Source organism: Salvelinus fontinalis, chromosome 30 (assembly GCF_029448725.1).
Source record: "Salvelinus fontinalis isolate EN_2023a chromosome 30, ASM2944872v1, whole genome shotgun sequence".
NCBI classification, from domain to species: domain Eukaryota; kingdom Metazoa; phylum Chordata; class Actinopteri; order Salmoniformes; family Salmonidae; genus Salvelinus; species Salvelinus fontinalis.
The window spans coordinates 18,113,365-18,136,226 of NC_074694.1; the positions used below are offsets into that span (position 1 = coordinate 18,113,365).

Genomic DNA, 22,862 nt, shown 5'->3' on the forward strand with positions numbered 1-22,862 from the left:
CCCCAGTCAGACAGACAGCACGTTGGTACACTTCCTCCTGTCCACACACACACATGCCAGGAAGGGCCTGGAGAGAGGCCTCATCACCACTCATTCACTCTCATAACCCCTCGCACTTTTTCCTCTCTCCTCTCCTTTCTCCCATGTATCTCCCCCTCTATCACTTTCTTCTCTCCGGTCTACTCTCCCATCTCTCAATGTGGTAACTTTGAAGTGTCCCCTTGGACTGTGTCCCTAAGCAGTGAGCACAGGTCCTGGCCCGCAAAGTACTGTATGGAATCTATAGGAAGGCAGTAGAGCATAAATCTTGCCACAACAACAAATACCCCATGAGTGGAAGATTTTGTCACACAGGACAGGATACAAATTAGAAACTGTATAGTGGTTTCAGAAAATCCTCAAAACATTTGTAACTATTCTATAACAATAACACACGTGTCATTGATTTGTGGCCTTGTTTTTCAAAACAACTTGAGGATCATTTAAATCAAGAAGGTGCAGTCATGTTGTTCATCTAATTTGATAAACTCTTTCTCTCTATCTTTAGAGAACAGGAAAATATATATTTTGTTGTTTTTAACCCCGTCTGGGCCGAACATGTGGAGGGTTCTCACTGACATGCCAAAGATGGAGTGAAACAGTGCTCCCCATTAACCGAAACGGTATGTGTGTGTGTGTGTGTGTGTGTGTGTGTGTGTGTGTGTGTGTGTGTGTGTGTGTGTGTGTGTGTGTGTGTGTGCGTGCGTGCGTGCGTGCGTGCGTGCGTGCGTGCGTGCGTGCGTGCGTGCGTGCGTGCGTGCGTGCGTGCGTGCGTGCGTGCGTGCGTGCGTGCGTGCGTGCGTGCGTGCGTGCGTGCGTGCGTGCGTGCGTGCGTGCGTGCGTGCGTGCGTGCGTGCGTGCGTGCGTGCGTGCGTGCGTGCGTGCGTGCGTGCGTGCGTGCGTGCGTGCGTGTGTGACGTGAAACAGTGTTCTACACGTCTTCCCCATTAGATGGGGAATCCAGAGGAAAATGGCAGCATCATAGCCTATGTGCCTGCCTGCCTTCATGCGAGCATGCGTGCCTGCCTGCGTGTCTGCCTGCGTGTATTCACCGCAAACTCCTTGTGTTTGTATTCTCCATGGTATATATAGTATGTGTATAATCAAAACAGCAAATGGCCATGAATTACGGGAATCCTAGGAGGGTTTTCTACTAGGGTTGAGCACGGTGTAGGCCGAGCTACACACACTCTCTGGGGAGCCATGTTCTTTAACAGTAGATTTCTGTTAGCACTAACTGTGTAAATCACAGTCTGTGTGTGTGTGTGTGTGTGTGTGTGTGTGTGTGTGTATGTGTATGTGTATGTGTGCGTCTGTGTGTAGAACTAACTGTCTGTAATGGCAGTGTGTAAAACACAGTCTGTGCAACTGTCTCCAACAGAGTAAAGTCAGAGCTTCCAGGGTCTAATTATACACCACAGATCTGTCACTTTATCTACTGAACAAGACATGGCCTCACTTTATCTACTGAACAAGACACGGCCTCACTTTATCTACTAAACAAGACACGGCCTCACTTTATCTACTAAACAAGACACGGCCTCACTTTATCTACTAAACAAGACACGGCCTCACTTTATCTACTAAACAAGACACGGCCTCACTTTATCTACTAAACAAGACACGGCCTCACTTTATCTACTAAACAAGACAAGGCCTCACTTTATCTACTGAACAAGACATGACCTCACTTTATCTACTGAACAAGACATGACCTCACTTTATCTACTGAACAAGACATGACCTCACTTTATCTACTGAACAAGACATGACCTCACTTTATCTACTGAACAAGACATGACCTCACTTTATCTACTGAACAAGACATGACCTCACTTTATCTACTGAACAAGACATGACCTCACTTTATCTACTGAACAAGACATGACCTCACTTTATCTACTGAACAAGACATGACCTCACTTTATCTACTGAACAAGACATGACCTCACTGTATCTACTGAACAAGACATGGCCTCACTTAAAAAGACATAGCCTCACTTCATCTACTGAACAAGACATGGCCTTACTGTATCTACTGAACAAGACATGGCTTCACTTAAAAAGACATGGCCTCACGTTATCTACGGAACAAGACACGGACTCACGTTATCTACTGAACAAGACACGGCCTCACGTTATCTACTGAACAAGACACGGACTCACGTTATCTACTGAACAAGACACGGACTCACTTTCTCTACTGAACAAGACCTACTGAACAAGACCTCACTGTATCTACTGAACAAGACATAACCTCACGTTATCTACTGAACAAGACACGGCCTCACTTTCTCTACTGAACAAGACCTAATGAACAAGACATGACCTCACTGTATCTACTGAACAAGACATGATCTCACTGTATCTACTGAACAAGGCACGGCCTCACTTTATCTACTGAACAAGACACGGCCTCACGTTATCTACTGAACAAGACACGGCCTCGAGTTATCTACTGAAAAAGACACAGCCTCACGTTATCTACTGAACAAGACACGACCTCACGTTATCTACTGAAAAAGACACGGCCTCACGTTATCTACTGAAAAAGACACGGCCTCACGTTATCTACTGAACAAGACCTACTGAACAAGACCTCACTGTATCTACTGAACAAGACATTCCTCACGTTATCTACTGAACAAGACACGACCTCACTTTCTCTACTGAACAAGACCTAATGAACAAGACATGACCTCACTGTATCTACTGAACAAGACATGACCTCACTGTATCTACTGAACAAGACATGACCTCACTGTATCTACTGAACAAGGCACGGCCTCACTTTATCTACTGAACAAGACACGGCCTCACGTTATCTACTGAACAAGACACGGCCTCACGTTATCTACTGAAAAAGACACAGCCTCACGTTATCTACTGAACAAGACACGACCTCACGTTATCTACTGAAAAAGACACGGCCTCACGTTATCTACTGAAAAAGACACGGCCTCACGTTATCTACTGAACAAGACCTACTGAACAAGACCTCACTGTATCTACTGAACAAGACATTCCTCACGTTATCTACTGAACAAGACACAACCTCACGTTATCTACTGAACAAGACACGACCTCACTGTATCTACTGAACAAGACACAACCTCACGTTATCTACTGAACAAGGCACGGCCTCACTGTATCTACTGAACAAGACACGGCATCACGTTATCTACTGAACAAGACACTGCATCGCGTTATCTACTGAACAAGACACGACCTCACTGTATCTACTGAACAAGACACGACCTCACTGTATCTACTGAACAAGACACGGCATCACGTTATCTACTGAACAAGACCTAATGAACAAGACATGACCTCACTGTATCTACTGAACAAGGCACGGACTCACGTTATCTACTGAACAAGACACAGCCTCACGTTATCTACTGAACAAGACACGGCCTCACGTTATCTACTGAACAAGACACGACCTCACTGTATCTACTGAACAAGACACGACCTCATTGTATCTACTGAACAAGACACGACCTCACTTTAACTACTGAACAAGACACAGTGAGGTCGTATCTACTGAACAAGACACGACCTCACTTTATCTACTGAACAAGACACAGTGAGGTCGTATCTACTGAACAAGACACGACCTCACTGTATCTACTGAACAAGACACGGCATCACGTTATCTACTGAACAAGACACGACCTCACTGTATCTACTGAACAAGACACGACCTCACTGTATCTACTGAACAAGACACGACCTCACTTTATCTACTGAACAAGACACGACCTCACTGTATCTACTGAACAAGACACGCCCTCACTGTATCTACTGAACAAGACACGACCTCACTGTATCTACTGAACAAGACACGACCTCACGGTATCTACTGAACAAGACACGACCTCACTTTATCTACTGAACAAGACACGACCTCACTTTATCTACTGAACAAGACACGACCTCACTGTATCTACTGAACAAGACACGGCATCACGTTATCTACTGAACAAGACACGACCTCACTGTATCTACTGAACAAGACACGACCTCACTGTATCTACTGAACAAGACACGGCATCACGTTATCTACTGAACAAGACATGACCTCACTTTATCTACTGAACAAGACATGACCTCACTTTATTTACTGAACAAGACCTCACTTTATCTACTGAACAAGACACGGCCTTACTTTATCCACTGAACAAGACATGACCTCACTTTATCTACTGAACAAGACATGGCCTCACTTTATCTACTGAACAAGACATGACCTCACTTTATCTACTGAACAAGACATGACCTCACTGTATCTACTGAACAAGACATGGCCTCACTGTATCTACTGAACTCAGACACGGCCTCACTTTATTTACTGAACAAGACCTCACTTTATCTACTGAACAAGACACGGCATCACGTTATCTACTGAACAAGACACGACCTCACTTTATCTACTGAACAAGACACAACCTCACTTTATCTACTGAACAAGACACGACCTCACTTTATCTACTGAACAAGACACGACCTCACTGTATCTACTGAACAAGACACGGCATCACGTTATCTACTGAACAAGACCTCGCTGTATCTACTGAACAAGACACGACCTCACTGTATCTACTGAACAAGACATGACCTCACTGTATCTACTGAACAAGACACAACCTCACTGTATCTACTGAACAAGACACGGCATCACGTTATCTACTGAACAAGACACGACCTCACTTTATCTACTGAACAAGACACGACCTCACTTTATCTACTGAACAAGACACGACCTCACTTTATCTACTGAACAAGACATGACCTCACTTTATCTACTGAACAAGACATGGCCTCACTTAAAAAGACATGGCCTCACTTCATCTACTGAACAAGACATGGCCTTACTGTATCTACTGAACAAGACATGGCTTCACTGTATCTACTGAACAAGACACGGCCTCACGTTATCTACTGAACAAGACATGGCTTCACTATCTACTGAACAAGACACGGCCTCACGTTATCTACTGAACAAGACACGGCCTCACGTTATCTACTGAACAAGACACGGCCTCACGTTATCTACTGAACAAGACACGGCCTCACGTTATCTACTGAACAAGACACGGCCTCACGTTATCTACTGAACAAGACACGGCCTCACGTTATCTACTGAACAAGACACGGACTCACGTTATCTACTGAACAAGACACGGACTCACTTTCTCTACTGAACAAGACCTACTGAACAAGACCTCACTGTATCTACTGAACAAGACACGGCCTCACTTTCTCTACTGAACAAGACCTAATGAACAAGACATGACCTCACTGTATCTACTGAACAAGACATGACCTCACTGTATCTACTGAACAAGGCACGGCCTCACGTTATCTACTGAACAAGGCACGGCCTCACGTTATCTACTGAACAAGGCACGGCCTCACGTTATCTACTGAACAAGACACGGCCTCACGTTATCTACTGAACAAGACCTACTGAACAAGACCTCACTATCTACTGAACAAGACACGACCTCACGTTATCTACTGAACAAGACACGACCTCACGTTATCTACTGAACAAGGCACGGCCTCACGTTATCTACTGAAAAAGACACGGCCTCACGTTATCTACTGAACAAGACCTACTGAACAAGAACTCACTATCTACTGAACAAGACACGACCTCACGTTATCTACTGAACAAGACACGGCCTCACGTTATCTACTGAACAAGGCACGGCCTCACTGTATCTACTGAACAAGACACGACCTCACTGTATCTACTGAACAAGACACGACCTCACTGTATCTACTGAACAAGACACGACCTCACTGTATCTACTGAACAAGACACGACCTCACTGTATCTACTGAACAAGACACGACCTCACTGTATCTACTGAACAAGACACGACCTCACTGTATCTACTGAACAAGACACGACCTCACTGTATCTACTGAACAAGACACGACCTCACTGTATCTACTGAACAAGACACGACCTCACTGTATCTACTGAACAAGACACGACCTCACTGTATCTACTGAACAAGACACGACCTCACTGTATCTACTGAACAAGACACGACCTCACTGTATCTACTGAACAAGACACGACCTCACTGTATCTACTGAACAAGACACGACCTCACTGTATCTACTGAACAAGACACGACCTCACTGTATCTACTGAACAAGACACGACCTCACTGTATCTACTGAACAAGACACGACCTCACTGTATCTACTGAACAAGACACGACCTCACTTTATCTACTGAACAAGACACGACCTCACTGTATCTACTGAACAAGACACGGCATCACGTTATCTACTGAACAAGACACGACCTCACTTTATCTACTGAACAAGACACGACCTCACTTTATCTACTGAACAAGACACGACCTCACTTTATCTACTGAACAAGACACGACCTCACTGTATCTACTGAACAAGACACGACCTCACTGTATCTACTGAACAAGACACGACCTCACTGTATCTACTGAACAAGACACGGCATCACGTTATCTACTGAACAAGACACGGCATCACGTTATCTACTGAACAAGACACGACCTCACTGTATCTACTGAACAAGACACGACCTCACTTTATCTACTGAACAAGACACGACCTCACTTTATCTACTGAACAAGACACGACCTCACTGTATCTACTGAACAAGACACGACCTCACTGTATCTACTGAACAAGACACAACCTCACTGTATCTACTGAAAAAGACACGGCCTCACGTTATCTACTGAAAAAGACACGGCCTCACGTTATCTACTGAAAAAGACACGGCCTCACGTTATCTACTGAACAAGACCTACTGAACAAGACCTCACTATCTACTGAACAAGACACGACCTCACGTTATCTACTGAACAAGACACGACCTCACGTTATCTACTGAACAAGGCACGGCCTCACGTTATCTACTGAACAAGGCACGGCCTCACGTTATCTACTGAACAAGGCACGGCCTCACTGTATCTACTGAACAAGACACGACCTCACTGTATCTACTGAACAAGACACGACCTCACTGTATCTACTGAACAAGACACGACCTCACTGTATCTACTGAACAAGACACGACCTCACTGTATCTACTGAACAAGACACGACCTCACTGTATCTACTGAACAAGACACGACCTCACTGTATCTACTGAACAAGACACGACCTCACTGTATCTACTGAACAAGACACGACCTCACTGTATCTACTGAACAAGACACGACCTCACTGTATCTACTGAACAAGACACGACCTCACTGTATCTACTGAACAAGACACGACCTCACTGTATCTACTGAACAAGACACGACCTCACTGTATCTACTGAACAAGACACGACCTCACTGTATCTACTGAACAAGACACGACCTCACTTTATCTACTGAACAAGACACGACCTCACTGTATCTACTGAACAAGACACGACCTCACTGTATCTACTGAACAAGACACGACCTCACTTTATCTACTGAACAAGACACGACCTCACTGTATCTACTGAACAAGACACGGCATCACGTTATCTACTGAACAAGACACGACCTCACTTTATCTACTGAACAAGACACGACCTCACTTTATCTACTGAACAAGACACGACCTCACTGTATCTACTGAACAAGACACGACCTCACTGTATCTACTGAACAAGACACGACCTCACTGTATCTACTGAACAAGACACGGCATCACGTTATCTACTGAACAAGACACGGCATCACGTTATCTACTGAACAAGACACGACCTCACTGTATCTACTGAACAAGACACGACCTCACTTTATCTACTGAACAAGACACGACCTCACTTTATCTACTGAACAAGACACGACCTCACTGTATCTACTGAACAAGACACGACCTCACTGTATCTACTGAACAAGACACAACCTCACTTTATCTACTGAACAAGACACGACCTCACTGTATCTACTGAACAAGACACGGCCTCACGTTATCTACTGAAAAAGACACGGCCTCACGTTATCTACTGAACAAGACCTACTGAACAAGACCTCACTATCTACTGAACAAGACACGACCTCACGTTATCTACTGAACAAGACACGACCTCACGTTATCTACTGAACAAGGCACGGCCTCACGTTATCTACTGAACAAGGCACGGCCTCACTATCTACTGAACAAGGCACGGCCTCACTGTATCTACTGAACAAGACACGACCTCACGTTATCTACTGAACAAGACACGACCTCACTGTATCTACTGAACAAGACACGACCTCACTGTATCTACTGAACAAGACACGACCTCACTGTATCTACTGAACAAGACACGACCTCACTGTATCTACTGAACAAGACACGACCTCACTGTATCTACTGAACAAGACACGACCTCACTGTATCTACTGAACAAGACACGACCTCACTGTATCTACTGAACAAGACACGACCTCACTGTATCTACTGAACAAGACACGACCTCACTGTATCTACTGAACAAGACACGACCTCACTGTATCTACTGAACAAGACACGACCTCACTGTATCTACTGAACAAGACACGACCTCACTGTATCTACTGAACAAGACACGACCTCACTGTATCTACTGAACAAGACACGACCTCACTGTATCTACTGAACAAGACACGACCTCACTTTATCTACTGAACAAGACCTCACTGTATCTACTGAACAAGACACGGCATCACGTTATCTACTGAACAAGACACGACCTCACTTTATCTACTGAACAAGACACGACCTCACTTTATCTACTGAACAAGACACGACCTCACTGTATCTACTGAACAAGACACGACCTCACTGTATCTACTGAACAAGACACGACCTCACTGTATCTACTGAACAAGACACGGCATCACGTTATCTACTGAACAAGACACGGCATCACGTTATCTACTGAACAAGACACGACCTCACTGTATCTACTGAACAAGACACGACCTCACTTTATCTACTGAACAAGACACGACCTCACTTTATCTACTGAACAAGACACGACCTCACTGTATCTACTGAACAAGACACGACCTCACTGTATCTACTGAACAAGACACAACCTCACTTTATCTACTGAACAAGACACGACCTCACTGTATCTACTGAACAAGACACGGCCTCACGTTATCTACTGAAAAAGACACGGCCTCACGTTATCTACTGAAAAAGACACGGCCTCACGTTATCTACTGAACAAGACCTACTGAACAAGACCTCACTATCTACTGAACAAGACACGACCTCACGTTATCTACTGAACAAGACACGACCTCACGTTATCTACTGAACAAGGCACGGCCTCACGTTATCTACTGAACAAGGCACGGCCTCACTATCTACTGAACAAGGCACGGCCTCACTGTATCTACTGAACAAGACACGACCTCACGTTATCTACTGAACAAGACACGACCTCACTGTATCTACTGAACAAGACACGACCTCACTGTATCTACTGAACAAGACACGACCTCACTGTATCTACTGAACAAGACACGACCTCACTGTATCTACTGAACAAGACACGACCTCACTGTATCTACTGAACAAGACACGACCTCACTGTATCTACTGAACAAGACACGACCTCACTGTATCTACTGAACAAGACACGACCTCACTGTATCTACTGAACAAGACACGACCTCACTGTATCTACTGAACAAGACACGACCTCACTTTATCTACTGAACAAGACACGACCTCACTGTATCTACTGAACAAGACACGACCTCACTGTATCTACTGAACAAGACACAACCTCACTTTATCTACTGAACAAGACACGACCTCACTGTATCTACTGAACAAGACACGGCCTCACGTTATCTACTGAAAAAGACACGGCCTCACGTTATCTACTGAAAAAGACACGGCCTCACGTTATCTACTGAACAAGACCTACTGAACAAGACCTCACTATCTACTGAACAAGACACGACCTCACGTTATCTACTGAACAAGACACGACCTCACGTTATCTACTGAACAAGGCACGGCCTCACGTTATCTACTGAACAAGGCACGGCCTCACTATCTACTGAACAAGGCACGGCCTCACTGTATCTACTGAACAAGACACGACCTCACGTTATCTACTGAACAAGACACGACCTCACTGTATCTACTGAACAAGACACGACCTCACTGTATCTACTGAACAAGACACGACCTCACTGTATCTACTGAACAAGACACGACCTCACTGTATCTACTGAACAAGACACGACCTCACTGTATCTACTGAACAAGACACGACCTCACTGTATCTACTGAACAAGACACGACCTCACTGTATCTACTGAACAAGACACGACCTCACTGTATCTACTGAACAAGACACGACCTCACTGTATCTACTGAACAAGACACGACCTCACTGTATCTACTGAACAAGACACGACCTCACTGTATCTACTGAACAAGACACGACCTCACTGTATCTACTGAACAAGACACGACCTCACTGTATCTACTGAACAAGACACGACCTCACTGTATCTACTGAACAAGACACGACCTCACTTTATCTACTGAACAAGACCTCACTGTATCTACTGAACAAGACACGGCATCACGTTATCTACTGAACAAGACACGACCTCACTTTATCTACTGAACAAGACACGACCTCACTTTATCTACTGAACAAGACACGACCTCACTGTATCTACTGAACAAGACACGACCTCACTGTATCTACTGAACAAGACACGACCTCACTGTATCTACTGAACAAGACACGGCATCACGTTATCTACTGAACAAGACACGGCATCACGTTATCTACTGAACAAGACACGACCTCACTGTATCTACTGAACAAGACACGACCTCACTTTATCTACTGAACAAGACACGACCTCACTGTATCTACTGAACAAGACACGACCTCACTGTATCTACTGAACAAGACACGACCTCACTGTATCTACTGAACAAGACACAACCTCACTTTATCTACTGAACAAGACACGACCTCACTGTATCTACTGAACAAGACACGACCTCACGTTATCTACTGAACAAGACATGACCTCACTGTATCTACTGAACAAGACACGACCTCACCAACTATTGATTACATTGTGGGAGGCAACCCTGTCTGTTTAGAGCAGGGGTGTCAAACTCATTCCACGGAGGGCCTAGTGTCTGCAGGTTTTTGGTTTTTCCTTTCAATAAAGCCCTAGACAACCAGGTGTGGGGAGTTCCTAACTAATTAGTGATGTTAATTCATCAATCAAGTACAAGGGAGGAGCGAAAACCCGCAGACACTCGGCCCCCCGTGGAATGAGTTTGACACCTGTGGTTTAGAGCATGGGTGACAGGGGTGTCAAACTCATTCCATGGAGGGCCTAGTATCTGCAGGTTTTGGTTTTTCCTTTCAGTTAAGACCTAGACAACCAGGTGAAGGGAGATTTATACTAATTAGTGACCATAATTCATCAATCAAAGGAGGAGCCAAAACCTGCAGAGACTCTGCCCTCCGTGGAATGAGTTTGACACAAGGTCTATAGAGTATAGTACCTATCCATCTACAGTACTATAGGCTTTTAATATAATAATAATATAAAATTCCATTTAGCAGACACTTTTATTCAAAGCAAATTACAGACAAATGCGTACATTTTTTTTCACGATACTCCCTCTCCGGCCTCTAGGTCATCAGGCTGCTGATTATCCTGCACACCTGTCACCATCGTCTCACGCACCTGTGCCTCATGACACTCACCTGGACTCCATCACCTCCTTGATTATCTTCTCTATATCTGTCACTCCCCTTGGTTCTTTCCTCAGGTGGTATTGACTCTGTTTTTATGTCGGTGCGTTGTTTGTGTTATGTGTTTATTGTTTTATTTCATTATTAAAACACTCACTCCCTGAACTTGCTTCCCGACTCTCAGCAAAGAAAAAGAACACAAGGTTGACTAAGAAAAGAAAAGCAGAACCTTACAGTGCCTCCCCCCCACCACCAGGCAGGCTCCTGACGACCCAACGGTACCGGAGGGTGGAAAGGGCAGGCGGGGGAGCAGAGGTGGACGCCTACCTCGGGGGCGAGGTCCGGCAGGCTGGTTCGACGAGGTCGTGGACTGACACAACGTTCTGCGTCGATGCTGATGTCCAGTGGGTCTGTTTGGGGGTCGACCCCGAGGTCGGGGAGCGGGACAATCTGGACAGTAATGGTGAAATGTCTGAATCATCTCTGGGTCGAGGATGTTTTGGTCGGGCACTCAGGTCTTCAGGCACATAACCTTCCCAGTCCACTAGGTAGTGGATGCAACCTCTCAGGCATTTGGAATCACGAATGTCCCTTCTGGCGTAGGCAGGTTCCCCTCCGACGTCCAACATTGGTGGTGCACTACGGGTTGAGACTGGAGGATGAAGAGGACTGTAGGTGACTGGTTTTAACAGAGACACATGGAAGGACGAGGATATTTTATACTGATGGGGTAACAGGAGGCGGTAAGTGACAGGGTTGATGCAATGGGTTATCTTGAAGGGATCAATGAAGCGAGGACAGAACTTTTTGAAGGGAGGCGGAGCGTGAACTGTAAAGGCGGATGTCTCTGGTAGAGACCGACACACACTGTCCGGGGTGAAAGAGTGGCGTAGGCCGGTGAGCTGTCTCCCATACCCGCTCACTATGCCGAAACCAGTCGTTCAACAGCTGGGACAGTACCAGGCTCCGCCTCCCAGGGAAACATGGGGGGTTGGTAACCAAGGACACACTGAAACTGAGTAAGGTGGAGGGATGAGTGCATGAGTGAGTTCTGAGCGTATTTGGCCCAGGCCATACACAGACTCCAGTCGTGTGCAGAGGCAGAACATTGTTGGCGGAGGTACTTGCCTATTTCTTGGTTCAAGCGTTCCATCTGCCGTTGGTCTGGGGGTGGTACCTGGAGGAGAGGCTGAGGGCGACCCCCAGTCGGTCACAGAAGGCTTGCCACACCCGGGAGACAAACTGCGGCCTGCGATCAGAGACGATGTCCTCCGGAATCTCATACAGACGGAACACCTGCTGGAACATACACTCCGCCAATTCCATGGCGTTAGGTAGATGAGGAAGAGGAACCAGACGACACATTTTTGAAAAACCGTCTACTATGACAAGGATGGTGGTGTTACCAGAGGATTCAGGAAGGTCTGTGATGAAGTCTACAGCTATGTGGGACCAAGGTCTGTGAGGGATTGGCAAAGGTTGAAGCTTCCCCGAAGGGAGATGACGAGGGCTTTTGGTTTGGGCGCAGACTGGACAGGAGAGTATGTAATCCCTTATGTCGGATGCCATTGAGGACCACCAGAACTTCCGGGATAGAAGTTTGGTGGTTCATGCAATGCCCGGATGTCCTGACCCCAAGGGCGTGTGACACTATTGCATCAGTTGGGGTCTAACAGCTGCTGGTACGTAACTCTTCCCAGCTGGTGTCTCAGGAGGAGCCGGGTCAGAGGTTAGGGCTTCTTGTATGGCAGAGTGAACCTCCCACTGTACCGGTCCCATAATGTAAGAAGAAGGAAGAATGGGTGTAGGGTCTGAGTTACTGGTCGGAAGGTCAAACTGTCAGGAGAGAGCATCAGCTTTAACGTTTTTCTTTCCAGGGATGTAATTAAAAAATATATATATATATATTAAATGATTTTACCCCTTTTTTCTCCCCAATTTCGTGGTATCCAATTGGTAGTAGTTACAGTCTTGTCTCATCACTGCAACTCCCATACGAACTCGAGAGAGGCGAAGGTCGAGAGCTATGCGTCCTCCAAAACACAACCCAACCAAGCCGTACTGCTTCTTGACACAATGCCCATCCAACCCGGAAGCCAGCCGCACCAATGTGTCGGAGGAAACACCGTACACCTGGCTACCTGGTCAGCGTGCACTGCTCCCGGCCCGACACAGGAGTCGCTACCAACTATAATAAGTGATAATGGTATCAATGAAGTCAACTCTGTGTGTGCAATCTGAGGAACTGAGAGGAAACTTTTTCTAAAATAATGCATCTACATCACTGGTAGAATAATTTCAGTCAACACACAACATATATTCCTTTTTGTACAATGCTGTATTAGCCTGACTACCCATCCACATTGCTCCAGCCAAACACCACGTCCACTAACGTTCCTTCTGTAGAGCAACCAATAGAGCAGTGGAATTAAATTCAGGATGAGTCGTCAGGCAAACTCTGTATGTGCAATACACAGGAACTGAGAGGAATCTAATAATATATGCTTCATGGGTATCCACTGTTATGCAGAGGTAGAAAACGTGTCTGTCCAGAAGTTTGACCATCCCATTTGTTATGCAGAGGTAGATAATGTAATAATTCCATCCTGCCCTCTATATTTTCAGATAATGATGATCAGTAGCTCTAGTCTATGCGGCTGCAATTAGCCAGGGGAAGAAGTTACAGTATCTCTAGTAATAATAGATGTAGAATCCCCCTATGGAACATGATATAGTTTAAGGGAGGTGACCTGTAGCCAAACTAAGCAGTGGACATGCCAATCATAAAAGAAAACCATACAACGGACCGGTAAATCCTTTTAATAATATATATGCCTACAGTAATACTGTTATATGCCATTTAGTATACATTTTTATCCAAGTGAGTGCATATTTTACACATGTATTTTAGTATATGTGACCCCAATGGAAACCAAACCCACAAACCCTGCTGTTGCTAGCACTACACTCTTACCAACTGACCAACACCGGACCACAAACTCAAATTCATTCAACAGTGGTTCTTGGGTAACACTGTGTGGGCTATAACATGTGGTTGTGTGCATTAGTGTGTTTATGTGTGAAGGGGCAAGCCCGGTGCGTGCGTGCGTGAAGCCAGGACGGTTGATACTTGCTGCTGACCTGTTTTTGTGGGAGGTTTAGGACCCTTCTTTTTCCACTCAGCATTGAGAGGAGATTCAGGCATCAGAGGGGCACTAGAAGGAGGAAGAGGGAAAAAACTAAATTGCTCCATAGCTACTGGAAATAAAAAAGCTGTGTGTGTGTTGCATTTTCCAACGGATGGTTATGGATGAATACCCCCCGCCACCCACTTTTCAGCAGTATGATACTGTTGAATCATCACAAAACAACACAGTATAAAAGGTTCAGAATAGGTCTTTAAGATGGTAATAGCAGAGAGAGCAGGAGGGGATGGAAGTTGAGGGTAGGGGGGCACACAGTCAGCTGTAAAGTAAAGTACCGGAACACACAGCCTGGGTGGTGCCAGTCGGGTGCCCTGGCATGCGTCTGCATGAGAGGAACACACACACACACGATGGCAATGGAGAGACCCTGTAAAGTAAAGTACCCCAACCCACGTACTCACACAATGCGTGCCAGTCGGGTGCCCTGGCATGCATCTGCGTGAGAGGGAGAACGAGCCTCAGTGCTGTTTCTCTATCCTGCTACTCTTTTATGAGTAAACATGTCCAATTACACTGATCTAATGGTGCCAACACACCTCAAGCAGCAACCGGTTTAGTGAATGGGGTTTGAACCACACATGCATGTAAGTTATTGGTTTGAAACAATGTGGGTACAGGGCCCAACCGTATAACTTTCTGTTTAACCCTGCAAAACCATCCATACATACCATGGTTGCATAATTGTGAAATGTACATCTTATTTTTCACAGTGCTGTAAGGTCAAGCTGAAGACAGTTTACTGTCAAAACTTTGGTTGTTAATTCTATGGCATAAGTCCAACAGTGTCTAACTACGTATTTTTCTTTGTAAAGTCTTGGCCCAACATGAGCTCAGACATTCTTTACAGTTCACACTTTATTCATTACAGATTACACGGTCTTTGATGCGCAGAGACTCTCATTTGTTAGAGATGTTCACAGGGTTTGTACAGACAGTGGCAAGTCAAATTCAAGGACTTCCAAGTACTTTTTCACACTAATATTTATTTTCAAGGACCATCAATTTGTAATAGTTCCTATTATGCCATTGTTTCTAGTCGCCACCAGGTGGCAGTATATCGCCACAACCTCATGAAAAAAAAACTAAAAACGTACTATTCATCACTACCTTACAAGTTCTACTCAATAATACGTGTTCCACTACTTATTTACTACATACATGAGCGGTACGTCAGTACTGATGATGTTGACTGATTTTCTTATATGAACTGTAACTCAGTAAAATCTTTGAAATTGTTGCGTTTATATTTTTGTTCAGTGTACATGATAATAATATTAAATTGTCTTTATATTTAAATTGTCTTTATATTTTACTAAATTGTTGGTCCCACAGGCTGTCCCAACACATAACGACACAAAAGTGAATTCTGACATTAAAAGGCACTTAGTTGACTCTAAAATGTTGTATTCTATACCCATATGAAGAGAAACAAGTCATTCATGTATTTGATAACAAAAATTCTCTCATGAGACCCTATTTAAATTTTAGGGGACCCCACATGGGTCAAGGACCCCAACTTTGGGAACCACTGTACTACTAACCTCTCTCCCTGCTTGCTTCAATGCTTCCTCTCTCTGTGTATCTCCTTTGCCTCCTTCATTGCAGCCTGACTCACTGTCTATCTCACTACTCTCTATAAAGAAAATGTATTTTGTTATGAGAACTTATAGTAGCCCATCCTTTGATTATAGCTAACTTAATTTTTGTCAACTTCAGCTGCTAAGGTCAGGCTCCGTTCAATGTTAGCTTCTAACTTCATCCTTCTAGCCAGCTAGTGTCACGTTCCTGACCTTGTTTTCCTTTTGTATAGTTGTGTTTAGTGGGTCAGGACGTGAGCTGGGTGGGCAGTCTGTGTTGTTTGTTCTATGTTAAGTGTCAGTGTTAATTGACCTTGTATGGCTCTCAATCAGAGGCAGGTGGTTTACGTTTTCCTCTGATTGAGAACCATATATAAGTAGGTTGTTTCACATTGTTTGTTGTGGGTGGTTGTCTTCCGTGTCTGTGTCTGTGCACCACACGGGACTTTCGTTTGTTCGTTTGTGTCGTCGGTACCTGTTCATGCGTTCTTCGTGTTTATGTAAGTTCGTTTGTTCAGGTCTGTTGACTTCGTTTATTATTTTGTAAATTCTCAAGTGTGTTTAGTTTTCGTCTTGTTTAATAAATATCATGTCATATCACAACGCTGCGCTTTGGTCCAATCCCTACTCCTCCTCTTCAGGCGAAGAGGAGGAGGACAACCGTTACAGCTAGTTAAAGCTAGCTACTTAACTAGCTAGACATCTGACTGAAATATCAGCAAGTCTTTACCAGTTGTACACTCATTCTCCGAGTCTGGGTTTTTTTGTTTGGGGGATGCTATAGATGTGACGTTTGGCGCCTAATCAGTTAGTTTTGTAAAACTCGGTAGTCTGCCTGAAAACTAATTAGCAAGACCAATACGTATTTTATTTATTTTTTTACCCCCTTTTCTCCCCAATTTTTCGTGGTATCCAATCGCTAGTAATTACTATCTTGTCTCATCGCTACAACTCCCGTACGGGCTCGGGAGAGACGAAGGTCGAAAGCCATGCGTCCTCCGAGGCACAACCCAACCAAGCCGCACTGCTTCTTTAACACAGCGCGCCTCCAACCCGGAAGCCAGCCGCACCAATGTGTCGGAGGAAACACCGTGCACCTGGCCCCCTTGGTTAGCACGCACTGCGCCCAGCCCGCCACAGGAGTCGCTGGAGCGCGATGAGACAAGGAAATCCCTACCGGCCAAACATACATTTTTGCAATATTTTTGTAATATATTTGATCATTTTCTGTTCTCCTCTCATTTTAATTCAAGTACCTTTTAAGTACTAGCTTGAGTACATTTCTGATTTTCAAGGTATCCAGTACTTGAATTTCAGAGTGCCAAATTCAAGTACTTTAAGCACCTCACGCACCTAGTGCGAACCCTGTGTCCACTATACAGATATACCCTCCACTCCAAACAAGGTTTCCCCAGAAGTTAACAGAGGTACACACACACAAACACACACCTGGGCATGACGGAGAGCCCCTCCAGGTGCTGACAGAGGTTGTCCACGGACCCTGACCCCAGCAGTCTCACCTCCAATACAGACACCAGGGCCTCAAATAGAGAGGTCACCACAAAGATCATCTGGAGGAGGGGGAGAGAGAGAGAAAATGAAATTATGTTAGTACTGTACTGTGACTGAACACTTTTACTCTGTGAGGAGCATAGGTCATTGACAAATGTATTGTATGAGAAGTACTTTATATTAGTGGTGTGAACGTTTAAACACTTAAACGAAATTAGGATCCTTAACGTTAACAGGCTGACCACACCACTCGTGTTGCAAAATAAATTTAGAAATCTATATTATTCAATTATCGCAACCACACTGCTCGCGAGCGTCTGCGTTGCCAAGGGCTAAAAAAGAAGTCAGTTCTATTTGTGACGCAGATCGCGCTGCAAGTCCTGCCTTTCCTATCTCTTCATTGGTTTATAGAAGCAGGTACCCACGTGCCATCTCCTTATTGGTTATACCCACGTGGGTGACTGAAAGACGAACGAGGTTAGTGGCGGTAATGCACCTAATTTATGAAAGTTGCCAATCGCAATATAAAGTCAAGAGAAGAAAAAGCCAAGAAAGAAACGATTTGGTTGACTGTTTTATGTGTGGATTCATTTTCGGGAATAGAGGACCGTGTGCATTTCAGGTAAAATAACAACTCAATGTTTATATCCCAGTACAAATTAGCTAGCAACAGCAAGCTAGCTAAATAGGACAAATTAGCTAGCAAGTGCAAGCTAGCTAGCTAAATTGCCATAAATGTTTAATGCTTTTCGACCTGTCCCCAAATTAATGTAATTGGTTCAGAGTTTGTTTTGATATTTTAACTTGCGTGTCGTGATCGTGTTTGGATAAAAAAAAAAAAGATGCACGATGGCGCACGCGGCAGGCGGTTTGGGTTCCGTGTTAACGTTAAGAAAAATCCTTTATGTAGATGCAGAAAGTAAACAGCATAGTGGGTCAATTTCCACAACAACTAAGAGCGTTGAAGCACGAAGCTCAACTTCTCTGCTGTTTTGGTGCCCTGTCTACCACGTGCACATGCGCAGATAAAAATCAAATCAAATCAAATGTTATTTGTCACATGCGCCAAATACAACAGGAATTACAGTGAAATGCTTACTTACAAGCAAGCCCGTAACCAACAATGCAGATTTAAGATTTTGTTGTTTGTTGATATAACAAATAATTAAGGAGCAACAATAAAATAACAGCAGCGAGACTATATACAGTGGGTTCTGGTACAGAGTCAACATGTGGGGGCACCGGTTAGTCGAGGTAATTTATACATGTAGGTAAAGTGACTATGCATGGACAATAAACAGAGAGTAGCTGCAGTGTAAAAATGGGGGGCGGGGTGGGGACACTGCAAATAGTCCGGGTAGCTATTTGATTAACTGTTCAAGAGTCTTATGGCTTGGGGGTAGAACCTGTTAAGAAGCCTTTTTGACCTAGACTTGGCGCTCCGGTAGCAGAGAGAACAGTCTATGACTCGGGTGGCTGGAGCCCTTAGCAATTTTATGGGCCTTCCTATGACACCGCCTGGTATAGAGGTCTTGGATGGCAGGAAGCTTGTCCCCAGTGACATACTGGGCCGTACATACTACCCTCTGTAGTGCCTTGCGATCGTAGGCCAAGCAGTTGCCATACCAGGCGGTGATGTAACCAGTCAGGATGCTCTCGATGGTGCAGCTGTGGAACTTTTTGAGGATCTAAGGACCCATGCCAAATCTTTTCAGTCTCCTGAGGGGAAATGGGCGTTGTCGTGCCCTCTTCACGACTGCCGTGGTGTGTTTGGACCATGATAGCTTATTGGTGATGTGGACACCAAGGAACTTGAAGCTCTCAACCTGCTCCACAACAGCCCCGTCGATGAGAATGGGGGCGTGCTCAGCACTCCTTTTTCTATAGTCCACAATCATCTCCTTTCTCTTGATCACGTTGAGGGAGAGGTTGTTATCCTGGCAACACACTGTCAGGTCTCTGACCTCCCTATCGGCTGTCACATTTTTGTCTGTGATCAGGCTGTTGTGTCGTCTGCAGACTTAATGATGGTGTTGGAGTTGTGCTTGGCCATGCAATCATAGATGAACAGGGAATACAGGAGGGGATAGAGCACACACCCCTGAGAGGCCCCTGTGCTGAGGATCACAGTGGCAGATGTGTTGTTACCTACACTTACCACCTGGGGGCGGCCCATCAGGAAGACCAGAATCTAGTTGCAGAGGGAGATGTTTAGTCCCAGGGTCCTTAGCTTAGTGATGAGCTTTGAGGGCACTATGGTGTTGAACGCTGAGCTGTAGTCAATGAATAGCATTAAGCATCTCCAATCCAAAATTAAATCCAGAATTGGCTTCCTATTTCGCAACAAAGCATCCTCCACTCATGCTGCCAAACATACCCAAGTAAAACTGACTATCCTGCCGATCCTTGACTTCGGCGATGTCATTTACAAAATAGCCTCCAGCACTCTACTCAGCAAATTGGATGCAGTCTATCACAGTGCCATCCGTTTTGTCACCAAAGCCCCATATACTACCCACCACTGCGACCTGTATGCTCTCGTTGGCTGGCCCTCGCTTCATATCCGTCGCCAAACCCACTGGCTCCGGGCCATCTATAAGTCGTTACTAGGTAAAGCCCCGCCTTATCTCAGCTCACTGGTCACCATAGCAGCACCCACCCGCAGCACGCGCTCCAGCAGGTATATTTCACTGGTCACCCCCAAAGCCAATTCCTCCTTCGGCCGCCTTTCCCTCTGCTGCCAATGACTGGAACGAACTGCAAAAATCACTAAAGCTGGAGACTCATATCTCCCTCACTAGCTTTAAGCACCAGCTTTCAGAGCAGCTCACAGATCACTGCACCTGTACATAGGCAATCTGTAAATAGCCCATCCAACTACCTCATCACCATATTGTTATTTATTTTGCTCCTTTGCACCCCAGTATCGCGACTTGCACACTCATCTTCTGCACATCTATCAACCCAGTGTTTAATTTGCCATACTGTAATAATTTCGCCACTATGGCCTATTTATTGCCTCACCCCCTTATTCTACCTCATTTGCACACACTGTATATAGACTTTCTCTATTGTATTATTGACTGTATGTTTGTTTATTCCATGTGTAACTCTGTGTTGTTGTTTGTGTCGCACTGCTTTGCTTTATCTTGGCCAGGTCGCAGTTGTAAATGAGAAATTGTTCTCAACTAGCCTACCTGGTTAAATAAAGGTGAAATTAAAATAGCATTCTCACGTAGGTGATCCTTTTGTCCAGGTGGGAAAGGGCAACAGATCATCTGTGGATCTGTTGGGGCCGTTTGCAAATTGGAGTGGGTCTAGGGTTTCTGGGATAATGGTGTTGATGTGAGCCATGACCAGCCTTTCAAAGGACTTCATGGCTACAGACGTGAGTGCTACGGGTCGGTAGTCATTTAGGCAGGTTACCTTGGTGTTCTTATGCACATGGACTATGGTGGTCAGCTTGAAACATGTTGGTATTACAGACTCTGTCAGGGACAGGTTGAAAATGTCAGTGAAGACACTTGCCAATTGGTCAGAGCATGCTCGGAGTAAACATCCTGGTAATCCGTCTGGTCCTGGAGCCTTGTGAATGTTGACCTGTTGAAAGGTCTTACTCACGTCGGCTATGGAGAGCGTAATCACACAGTAGTCCGGAACAGCTGATGCTCTCATGCACACTTCAGTGTTGCTTGCTTCGAAGCAAACATAGAAGTTATTTAGCTCGTCTGGTAGGCTCGTGTCACTGGGCAGCTCGTGGCTGTGCTTCCCTTTGTAGTCCATAATAGTTTGCAAACTACTGTGTGTGACTGTGTGAGAGCGACGTGTTGCATCGCGCTCATCTCAGTATCCTAGCTTATCCATTGATGATAGGTCCTGCTTTACTGAAGTTGTGAGACATTGCATGGCAAGAAATTGCGAAATACAGCATTTGATTGCAGATAGAAAAGCCTAGCGCACAGTTCTGACTATCTGCCAGGTGACCGACCTGCCTATACAGTCCCTCTCCCTCTTTTTCAATCCCTCGCTAGCTCTCAAAGAAAGATGTGAGTGTTTGTGTTCTCGGAAGTGTGGCAACTGATTAGTATCCTTCATTCCAAAACCACTGAATCTTAAGAGAATATTGACACTCAGAAATGGGAGTCGACACCAGAGTTGACTCCCATTTCTGAGTGTCAATATTCTCTTAAGATTCAGTATTTTTGAGTTGAGGAATCAATTCTTCACCACTACGTCATCGTCGTTAACAGTTGGAAAAATTACAGAGAAAGGCAAGCGACAGGAGCGAGGTGCTGTATGGCAATACTTTAAGAAGTTAAATGAAAAGGAAATGCAAACTTTGTGAAGTGGAATTTAGGTACAGTAATGGTAGTACAGGTGCAATGCTTAACCATCTGAAAGGGACGTACCGTGAGACCAAAACTGTTGCTGGCATCGACGCAGATGTATTGTGAATTCACTTTCTTTCTTTTTTTATCTTATCGCTTTAACGGAAAACAGATAAAGAAATAACTGCAGTTTAAATGTTAAGAAAACATTTCTATTTGTCACATCCCTACTATATTTGTAGTAAATCAAGTCAAAGTGGTATGAGAAGGGACATTTCCAAACAAGTAAGGGATGTATAGCCTGGGATCCACACTAAAAAGGCGACAATCTTTTTGTCACACCCTGATCTGTTTCACCTGTCTTTGTGATTGTCTCCACCCCCCTCCAGGTGTCGTCCATCTTCCCCATTATCTCCTGTGTATTTATACCTGTGTTCTCTGTTTGTCTGTTGCCAGTTCGTCTTGTTTGTCAACCAGC

At 44.9% G+C, this 22,862-nt stretch overlaps 1 protein-coding gene across 1 annotated transcript in view; it reads right to left on the minus strand.

Moving 5' to 3' along the window:
* The window catches only part of wdr27 (WD repeat domain 27), a 192,912-nt gene that overhangs the window by 155,767 nt on the left and 14,283 nt on the right, over nucleotides 1-22,862 (minus strand). Inside the window, exons 12-13 of the mRNA XM_055889929.1 lie at nucleotides 17,994-18,115; nucleotides 14,903-14,976 (exon numbers count right to left, since the gene is read on the minus strand). Coding sequence (XP_055745904.1) covers nucleotides 14,903-14,976; nucleotides 17,994-18,115 — 196 coding nt within the window. The remainder of the gene's footprint in view (nucleotides 1-14,902; nucleotides 14,977-17,993; nucleotides 18,116-22,862) is intronic.